This window comes from Choristoneura fumiferana, chromosome 14, assembly GCF_025370935.1.
Source record: "Choristoneura fumiferana chromosome 14, NRCan_CFum_1, whole genome shotgun sequence".
NCBI classification, from domain to species: Eukaryota; Metazoa; Arthropoda; class Insecta; order Lepidoptera; family Tortricidae; genus Choristoneura; species Choristoneura fumiferana.
In genome coordinates, this window is record NC_133485.1 from 15273359 (window position 1) to 15283593 (window position 10235).

At 35.5% G+C, this 10235-nt stretch overlaps 2 protein-coding genes across 3 annotated transcripts in view; both read left to right on the forward strand.

Moving 5' to 3' along the window:
* LOC141435293 (serine protease inhibitor 3/4-like) overlaps positions 1–10235 on the forward strand; it is a gene marked incomplete at its 3' end in the record, with an annotated part of 78659 nt that overhangs the window by 51052 nt on the left and 17372 nt on the right.
* Positions 2429–7456, forward strand: LOC141435280 (serine protease inhibitor 3/4-like). Of its 2 annotated transcripts, none has more exons than XM_074097976.1 (8): positions 2429–2979; positions 3242–3376; positions 3466–3669; positions 3838–3936; positions 4412–4555; positions 4848–5060; positions 5149–5302; positions 6673–7456. In XM_074097976.1, the coding sequence occupies exons 1-8, from the start codon at positions 2926–2928 to the stop codon at positions 6822–6824; spliced, it is 1155 nt and encodes a 384-aa protein (XP_073954077.1). In that variant the 5' UTR covers positions 2429–2925; the 3' UTR covers positions 6825–7456. The 2 variants fall into 2 exon arrangements, with proteins under 2 accessions (XP_073954077.1, XP_073954076.1); XM_074097975.1 differs by lacking the exon at positions 6673–7456 and adding an exon at positions 5794–6222.

A 10235-nucleotide genomic window follows, 5' to 3' on the forward strand; every position in this document is an offset into this window, starting at 1 on the left:
AGCAACGACCTCACTTGTAAACAAACATGGCGGCCTGCAGCTGGTCGACGCGGAAAAACAATATTTATTCTAGTTTACATAACAGACAGACACGGAAAATGCTGGTACAATACGTCGTGCGATACTTTAGACGGCGGGTGCTAAATTCCATGTCCAAGCGTTTGAGATTTCGAGATATTGTACCGATCCCGCGGGATTATCGGGATAAAATCTAGTCTTGTATTATTTCAGGCGTCCAGCTATCTACGTATCAAATTTCATCCTTAGCCGTCAAACCGTTTTAGTTAGCGTGAAGGAGTAACACACATACACAACACCCGCACATACACACACTCTCGAATTTATAGTATTTAGTATGATAATAAGTTTTTGGAAAAAAAAACATTTGTAATACAAACTTTTTTCGCTGACTGTACTTTGTTGACTGTACTTGCATTGTCACCCAAACTAGATTTGCATACTAAATTTCAAGTCGATGCCATTAACCGTTGAAGAGTTCCGTCCTGCGGAGACGATCCTGGCCGGACTACCAGGATGTCAAACCAGATTATTGTATTGTCACGCAATTTATATAAGTATGCCAGATTTCAAAACAATCCAACTACTAGAAGTGGGTCAAATTTAACTTGCAAGATTTACCCCCCACATACACATATGTAGATACATACCTACAATATGGTATCCAATCACTTAGCAATAAACGTTTCAACAAACTTTTGCAAACTTTTGTTCCACAAATTGATCATTTCACGAACTATTTATTAGACAAACCATCATTTATCAAATCATTATTTGGCAAACAATTCATTTATTATTTTCGTCATTTGGCAAAACCACTTTTGTCAAACCAACGTTTGGCAAAAACGTTTAATAAAATGTATCATTTGATAAACACAAGCATAATAATTTAGATGTGCCTGTAGCTCAGGTTAACTTGGTTAAGAATTAGGTTAGGTTAGACTCTAAGAAATAACGAACTACTGCCAGTACAGTAGGTTAGGTTGGGTTAGAACTGCTACCCATAGAAAAATTAACTATAGTTCGTTGGGTTAGGTTAGATAGACTGCGACCTTAAGAAATCCGAAACAAAAACGAGCTACCAAGTCCTACTCATTTATTTAAATGTCATGTAACTCGTTTGTCAAATAATCATTTATTAATTGATGTTTTGTGAAATGACTAGTTTGAAAAATGAGTTGTTTGGGTAATGGATATTTTTTTAATGATGATTTATCATATGACGTATTTGTAAAGTGACAAAATTGTTAAAAATATATTTATCAAAGGATCATTTTAATATGAGCAGTTTGTGATATGAAGCGGTTGTGAAATGAATAGTTTGTGAAACGTTGTTTGTGAAATGATCATTTGTTAAACGTTGTTTGCCAAATGATAGTAAAGCATACAATATACATTGCAAGTTAAATAAAAAATAAAAGCTTTTAAAAAGCGATAATTTCACGTACATAATTGTATCATTGAAATTTCCTCGAATTCTCGTTAACCTTGGCAAAGCCAGACAACAGTAAAAACCAACTGCCTACATAAGAAACTTTCCCTACAAAACAAACAGCCATATGCCAACTTTAACTGTGCTGAAAATTTATCCGTATCTAAAGAGTTTAGAGTTTCAACTCGATTGTGCCGTATCTGTACATGTGCCACTTCTGTCATTGAGTCACTGTCTGTTTTATAAACGAGTTCGTTGCCACTCCGCCAATTTACCTGAGTTCTGTTGCACTAAGTCAAGGTTATTTTTCGTTTGTTTGTGATAGGTACATCTGTATTCATTTTGTTAACCGGATGAGGAATAGTATGAGTCAACGAATACTCCCTGGTAAACAAAAACATTGCGCAAACCTGTAATCGTGGAAGTCATCAAGGTCTTTGCCCTATATTTGGTTATAGTTTCTAATACGATGTTAAAATTGATTTCGATATTTGTAGTGGACGGCTATGAGATACATATAATGTCACAAATTCATCATTTAATCATCATACCCCAATAAATAAAATAAAAATAAAATCTTGGCCTATTACGTCCTACTGCAGGACACAGGCCTCCTCTCAGAATGGGAGGGCTCGGACCCACGCGGGTCCAGTTAAGAACTTCACACACACTGTTTTCCTTTACCGTAAATCTCGTGGTAATTTCAAGTGTAATCCACGTAAATCTGGTAAAACTTAGAGACTGAGTGCCGAAAAACTACTTGAGAAGACATAATACTTGAGAGTTAATAGTAAAACTTAAAAAAATGACACAAAAATTAGCGATCTAAAAAAGTAAAGTGGATGGAAATTAAAATGTCATATTATTTATTTGATGGCGAAGGCCTACTCGTATGCCAAACAGTAGACGCCCTACGACTGATGATGATGATGATTATGATTATTATTTAGAAATTCATCAACATACAACGTGTTTTCCAACAGGTTTTTCACACAACGCCCAAACATTTCATCACTGGATCCGCTAGGCAGACTCTCCCACTAGGCACTATGACTAACGTAATTCCCGTCATCAAAACAAAAAAGATAAGTATACCCTTGAGCTTGAATATTTGGATGATATCGCAAAATATGAGTACTCATAATACTGTCATAGATATTAGGTACGGTTGAAATTCCAACATCACTAACAGCAATCTAGTTTGTTTTGCTGGATGACGTAACGTTGTTTTTCTGAACTTGTAGACTTTGACCACGATTATCTGCACCCAACGTTGCGACGCGCGATTATCATTTCATTACGGAGTTGAGACGTTCACAGCGTAACAGTTACTTGGTAAATACGCAGTCTAAATGAAATTAGTTATCCGTGTCGTCAGATTCAGTTTATTCTGAGTTGCTCGGGAAACCCAGACAGGCGATGCATGTATATATAAAAGACAGCTAGTGTAATTTGGAATCAGTTTGTGATTAAACATGGAGAAGCAAGTATCTTATTCTATTGCAAGATTCGCAGCGAAGTTTTGCAATGTGAGCATTTTTTTATCATTTACTTAGAATAAACATAAAATAATAAATTTTGAAAATCTGGCTTAGGAAATCCGAGTGCCTAAAAACCCCCCAGGAATCTTTATTATGTTCTCATGTTCAGCTTGCAAGATATTTAAGATTGGTAGGTGATAAGATAGAAGTTACCCGTCACGATTGAAGTTTCAAAATAGTCACTAGTAGTAGTGCCCATCTATTATGTTATTCCATGAGTTTCATCTGTTCTTAACTCTTCAATTTCCAGGAATTGGGAACAGACAAAACTTCAATATGTTCTCCGCTGTCTGCTGAGATATTGCTGGCGCTGCTGGCGCTCGGCTGCAAGAATCAGTCTCATGATGAGCTGCTGAAGGCTCTGGACATTCCTGACGATGAGTCTGTAAGTATTTTAAATGACAGGATTTTCACCAATACTAACTTTTTGATTGATATAGTAAAATAGGTACTAACCGCACCGTTCTTTTTCAGATTCGATCGTCATTTTCCTTTCTCAAGTCGAAACTGCAGTCCATTGAAGGTGCTACTTTAAACGTCGCCAACAGAGTGTACTTGCAGATGGGTAGTGAACTTAACCCTGGCATAAAGAAGGACGCTGAAGAAGTGTTCGAGTCGAGTCTAGAACAGCTGGATTTCACTGAAAACGTAGCTGCTGCTAGTGCAATTAATAAATGGGTGAGATAACAATAACTTGTAACATAGTCAGACATACGATTATGTAGGTGTAGGTGTGTATACTGTTATAGACTATTTACTCGCGTCCTAATGAACTCTAGGTCTAGAAATAGGCAAAGACGATAGAAGCGAAGTATTACTTAATGCATTATATTGCTCTGTTACTAGGTAGCTGAGAAGACCAATGATAAGATTACAAACATGGTTTCCCCCGATATGCTGGACAACGAAACTCGTATGGTGCTGGTCAATGCGATGTACTTCCAGGTAAGGCCCCTGATGACTTTTCTACTCAGCGCTAGAACAAACAAAAGCATACTCTTGTACTATCATAATTTTAAGATACCAAGAAACGCATATGCCGTAATATGTATACACGTAAATTAGAAGACCTGCTTGCGGAATTATTTTAAATACTAGCAAATCAGACTTTATCTCTGAACTTTTCAATTATCTATCTGGTAAGACTGGTTCGTCTTCAGAACCTTACCAACTTAGATCATCAATTTTTCGATCTAATCATGCTGTCAATATAGACGTGGATGTACTTAAAGTAAATTTCGTATTACTCTAATTTCAGGAAGTAAACTGTGTAAATTATTGCAAAAATGTTGATACACTAAAAATGTATTGCCGATTTCTAGTGCTTATGTTTGTTCAAGTACTGTTGTTACACACTTTCTACATCTAACATCAAACTACATTAAGAAGATAATTCATCTAGTACCGTTTACATTTTCAGGGTTCCTGGGAAAAACCCTTTCCAGAACGTAGTACCCGCGCCAGACCATTTCATATAAATAATACTACCACAGTTAACGTACCACAGATGGCAATGAATAACCAAACTTTTAACTACGGGATCAGTGAAGAACTAAAAGCAAGGGTAAGTTTTTAAAGTCTTTTGACTGAAATTTTAATCAGGGCGTTTTTGTTGAACTCATGTTTTTGTTTATCCACAATCATTGTAACTTTTTCAGTAGTTAAATTTTAACAGATTATGTTTGCATAGCTTTTATATAGACGATTCATCGCGTAGGGTTCTCCATTGAATAGCTGAGGCTATTTACGCAACATTTCCTAATGTTCTTACATAATTATATAGTAGATACCTATCAGATGCTAGATTGGTATAATTATAATGTAGCTTTGTCACTCTACTGACTTGAAAATTCCAGCTGCTACAAATAAAGTATGAAGGTGACGAGGCTAGTATGGTGATCGTGTTACCAGATGAAGTCGAGGGTCTTAGCTCTGTTCTTCAAAAATTGGCTTCGGGACACAACATCATGGATGACATAGAAAAAATGAGCCCTAAAAACTATCTTGACATCGTGATACCAAAGTTCAAGGTGGAAACAACAATAGATTTGAAAGATTTGCTACCTAAGGTAAGGTTAAAAAGCCTGATTGTTTTTTGTTCAGTGGTTGTAGATATTTTAAATTTAATAGATGGATGATAAAATATTACTATTTCAGTTGGGAATCAAATCCATATTTAACAAAAAAACGTCAGAAATATACATGCTCGCGTCAAGTGAAGAAAACGCAGGGTTGTTCGTGTACAAAGCGATCCAGAAATCTTTCATCGTTGTGGATGAAAAGGGTACCGAAGCCGGCTGTTGTTTTAGCAGTGAGTTTTTTCTTTAAAAAACTTTTACTGGATCCATATTAATTTGAAACGGATGAAAAATTAAAATTATTAAAAAATATTTAAATAATGAAGTTTAGCGATGATTGTGATTATTAACGTCCGATACATTAATTTCGGTGGTGATGGTCGAACGGTTCATTGTGGTGTTCTAAAAGAAGGCCTTTGTTCCACAGTGGACGTCTTCCGGCTGGTGATGATGATGAATTGACGAATCAATTGTAAATTTATGTCACACAAAATCATGGCCTCTTGTTATTTAGTTTCAGTAACGCCTTATACTCTGCTTTAAAATAGTAGCCCTGAACAATGTGATAGGACTGTTAGTAAACAGTAAAGTTTTATCGGTCAGTTATAGAATGTTCGTAGTTAAAAAATTATCAAAACATCATCCCAATAAATCGAATGCAAAATTCTACTTAACTGTGTCTCACGCAACAACTTAAGAAAAGTTATCGTTTTCGTTCTTCCAGTGTTTGCAAAAAAAAAATCTGCGAGACCAAACAAATGCTTCAAAGCTGATCGGCCTTTCCTGTACCTGCTGGTTGCCTGTCATATTCCAATCATTTGCGGAGTTTATGAAGGCAGCAAATATACTCAAACGCAGTCGACTGACGATGCGATATAGATTACTTTATATATATTGTTTGATGTTGTAGATGTTGTGATAATATATTTTAGACATAATAAATAATTATTTTAGCAAACTACATTTGAGTAACTTATTAATCCTTGATCCTTTAGGCTTTTACTTATAAAATACTAGCGACGCGCAATGGCTTCGCTCTGCTGCAACTGTGAAAAAAAGAGATATAAAATAATCAAAGGCATTTCACATTTTTCATATCTCTTTCCCATTACTACACCCGCGAGTATCCGGGGGGCATTGCTAATGATACATACGTATTATATTTAAATCTTCCGTTTAAAATTAACTAACTGATGAAATCCGTTGCGTAGTTTAAAAGATTTAAGCGTACATACATACAGCTTAGCAGACGGCAAGATAAATAAATATAAATAAAGAAAAGATCAAGATAAAAATAGATTTTTTTTTGGGTAAATGAAGAATTTTAACGTTGCCCTGACCAAAACGGAACTTGACGTGATGTAGCATGTCTGTTGGAGCTTTAATTTGGATAACTTACAGCTGGTATACTTTATAAGGATGATAATATAATTGCCGACAATCTTTCAATCAGATTTTTGTCTGTCATTTCTCTTCCAAAAAATTATGTACGTACCAGATGTGATGATAATAAAGCGAGGTGTTCTTTAAATGCTATCTATAGTTCGTCATACTTATCTTCTCCTTCTGGTACAATTTTAAATGTTCGTTTTTTAACTTCCAGTGTTCATGAAGCTGGTTTCTAAAAGGCCAAACAAAAATTTCATCGCTGACCGGCCGTTCCTGTATCTGCTGATCGCTCATCGGATTCCCCTCTTCATTGGTGTTTTTAAAGGCAGCGAGTATGCTCAAATAAGTTCACCTAGCGTCCCTTAATCAGGCTAAGGGATATCGCATGTCATCCACATATGTATAGGTACTAGTGTTTAAAAGTTATCTTTACTACAGGTTATGATTGAAAATTGTTAATAATAAACTGAAAGGTGGCCTGATTATGGTTGTCGGCATTTTTTCCGAACTTTCGCTGAACCTTAGCTTAGTGCCTCAAAGGAACATATTGTAAGCGTTCATTGTAGTATGACAGAAAATTCATTATTATTAATCGTTTATTTCATAATGACACAATATAAATTCTTACAAAGTCAATTGCACAGCCAAACTACGTATCAATAATGAGAGTGGAAGTTAAAGAGAACTGTCTTATTGGAGAAGACACAGAATATAGGGAGTGTCCAGCTGAAAGCAGCATTAACAGTTCCAAATCCCTCCCGAGTGGCGCCAGAGTTGCAAGAGCATATCAAATCGTAACAGTGTTGACGTAGGCAGAGTTGAAGAAATAACATTCACACCTCAGTCTCTATCCCTTTTTTTTACCAGCAGTACCTAAATATTTTTTTATAGAAATTGTATTGTATTTCATAATTACCTTTATTAATTAACATAAGTAATATTTTTTATTTTAATATTAACCACTTGCGGTACATTTACTCACATTAAAGTTCAAAATACCACGAAAAGTTAAGAGTATGAGCTTATTATGCGTCAGCAAAACGGAAAGTAATATCTAAATGCATTGAAAAATAAAAATATTTTATATCGATTTGCTTGTTTCATTTTGTCCTCATAAAACCCCAGATTGGTTATATGGAACGGTTGAAAACGAAAATGGTGACATTAAGATGAGATAAGTGTCGAGTTGTCGTAACACACTGACTCAACATTCCGACTTAGTCGGCAAAAGAGAAACGACCTCACTTGTAAACAAAGCCATGTGGTAAATGAAGCGGTAGCTGACGACACGCAAATTAAATTTATGAATAATATTTCAGCATTCACGTTAAAGTCGCAGTAAGATGGAACCAAGTTTTTTTCCCGTAATGTAACAACCATTGCATCCAGTGGTTTTAGCAAACGTGTTGAATTAAATTGTGGCTTGTTTGTATGTATCAAAGCCTAGAATCAATCACCGATTTAAAATTATTGTGTATATATTTTGGAGTTCTAAATTTACGAAATTCAATTCCAATAATTATTATATATTCATATTTTAACAACAGAAACGCGTAACAGGTTTATTGATGATGCATCTACTGTCAAAATTTCTTATCTCTTATCACTAGGACCTGGAATTTGAGATATTGTAGGGAGAGAGCACCGCTTTTTATCGATGTTATCGACAAATCGATAGTTTTTTATAGGCCAGCAAACATAACCGAGGATGTCAGTGGAGAAATGGTGTGACTCACTAAATATTGGTTATTTGTCAAACTGTTTTAATAACATAACTAACTAGCCCATTATTTCTGTCCCTGAGGGCTTACTGGTATCGTTATTGAGCCTATAGAGACTCACGTGGGTAAAAGCTAAGGCGCAAAACAACGTAGCAAAAACAATTTGGTAATGACATCATGCAAAAAAGTATAGTCGTCAACCATAAAGCTATCACAAAAAAAGTCTGACATATCCAACACAACACACGACGACCATCTCTCTCATACTTTCAGACGTGAGAGAGAAGCAACGCTGACAACGAAGGTGAAGGCGAAGGTCAGGCTTTATACTACGAAATTTGATTTTAGAACTACGCAGACTGCTCGTTCCCTTGAACTAAGGAAACATGGCTTGTGATTGGTTCAAGATAAAATTTAAATAAACAGCATTCAAAATGGCAATGCGCTTGGTAACACCCACTTTACTTCGTAGCTCTATCTTTTGACCTTGGGATTTCAGTGAATAAGTGCGAACGAGAGCGCGCTATGTGTATTATATTGTACTAACTATGTTTTTGATTAAATGACTAAGATAGCAAGCTGTTCTTGAGCATCCATTTTGCTATATATTATTAATATTGTGTTTTTACCCTGAAAATATTTCTTGAAATTTTACAAAATGGACTGAAAGTTATTTGTTTAAAGCATTTTTTAAAGTAACGAACTCTTGAATTTTGACATAAATAAAATATTTTAGAAAACATGCAGAAAAATAAATGTTTTATTTTACTTACTATGTCTTAAAAGAATCAATAACAGGCTAGTCCCAATTCCTAGGGAATTTCATAAAAACCCTTCTTGGACCACTATACATTTTATAATTCTCAAGAAAAATGTCTGCTAAATTTCATATCTCTAGCTCCATTGATTTAGGCTGTGTTTTTTTATAAGTCAATCAGTCTGTCACGCATATTAAGTACCTATTCTTAGTTAATAGATACCATAGTGACATTAATTTAAATAAAGTCGATCTTGTATACTTCGTGTATGATTCACGTAAGTGAAATCGTTTGTTTTATTTTCTATCATAATTAGTTTCACCATCGAAGCCTTCATTTGATTCTATATAGACGTAGATAATGATTAAGGTATAGCTATTTTACTAAAATTCGTTACTACCCAACACACCTACATTACTTAAGTTCAGCGACCTACCTCAAACTTTGAATTAAAGCTTATAAACATTGATCCCCGGAAGTCTCTTTTATTTTCCTCATAAAAGCGCAATTGGTTGAAAATGGTTATATTATACGAGATAAGTGTGAAGTTGTAACACACTGACTCAACATTCCAGGTTAGTCGGCAAAAGAACAACGACCTCACTTGTAAACAAAACCACGTGGCAAACGAAGCGATAGCAGACAACGCAAACTGTATTAATAAAGATAAATGTGCTGATGATGAGGCATTTGGCTTCCGCACGAGACAGTTACATCCTTGTCTGAGTTTATATCGTTGTATTTTTGGTTGTATTGATATTAATAAAAAGTTCTCGACTGGAGACTGTGAATCAGTAAACGCAGCGTAGAACGTCCACCAACAAGATGGATGGATGATCTGGTTAAAGCCGCGGGCTTACGGTGGATGCAGGCCAATATCAACCGAAGCAACTGGAAGTCTAATGCGGAGGCCTAGCCCCAACAGTGGACGTCTTACGGCTGATATGATGATGGTAATTGATATTAAAGGTATGCTAGGATTCTCTCACCGTTTCTTTGATTTACTAGCACAAGAGATACACGGGGTCTCCCTGTAATCTTGTCAGCATTCCTTAACTTTTCACAAATGTTTTCACTCGACCATTGCATTATGCGGACAGCTCAGGAATGAAGTGGGATATAGTCTATTGACCCGTTGGTGTTCCTGCAACCCTTCAGGTCATCTCTTATCCGAGAAGCATAAGTACCTACCTAATATAATAGAATTTCTGGTCAAACCAAAACGAACCTATTACGAGTATGCACAAAATAAGTTCTTATATTCTAGATAACGCTCGTCGAAAACAAAATTGGGAAAT

Excerpts from the sequence above, each read along its gene's own strand:
- LOC141435280 (XM_074097975.1), top strand. The coding sequence starts at position 2,926 with ATGGAGAAGCAAGTATCTTATTCTATTGCAAGATTCGCAGCGAAGTTT. Across the intron at positions 3,670-3,837 it reads CTAGTGCAATTAATAAATGG|GTAGCTGAGAAGACCAATGA; the intron begins GTGAGATAACAA and ends CTCTGTTACTAG. Across the intron at positions 4,556-4,847 it reads GTGAAGAACTAAAAGCAAGG|CTGCTACAAATAAAGTATGA; the intron begins GTAAGTTTTTAA and ends TGAAAATTCCAG.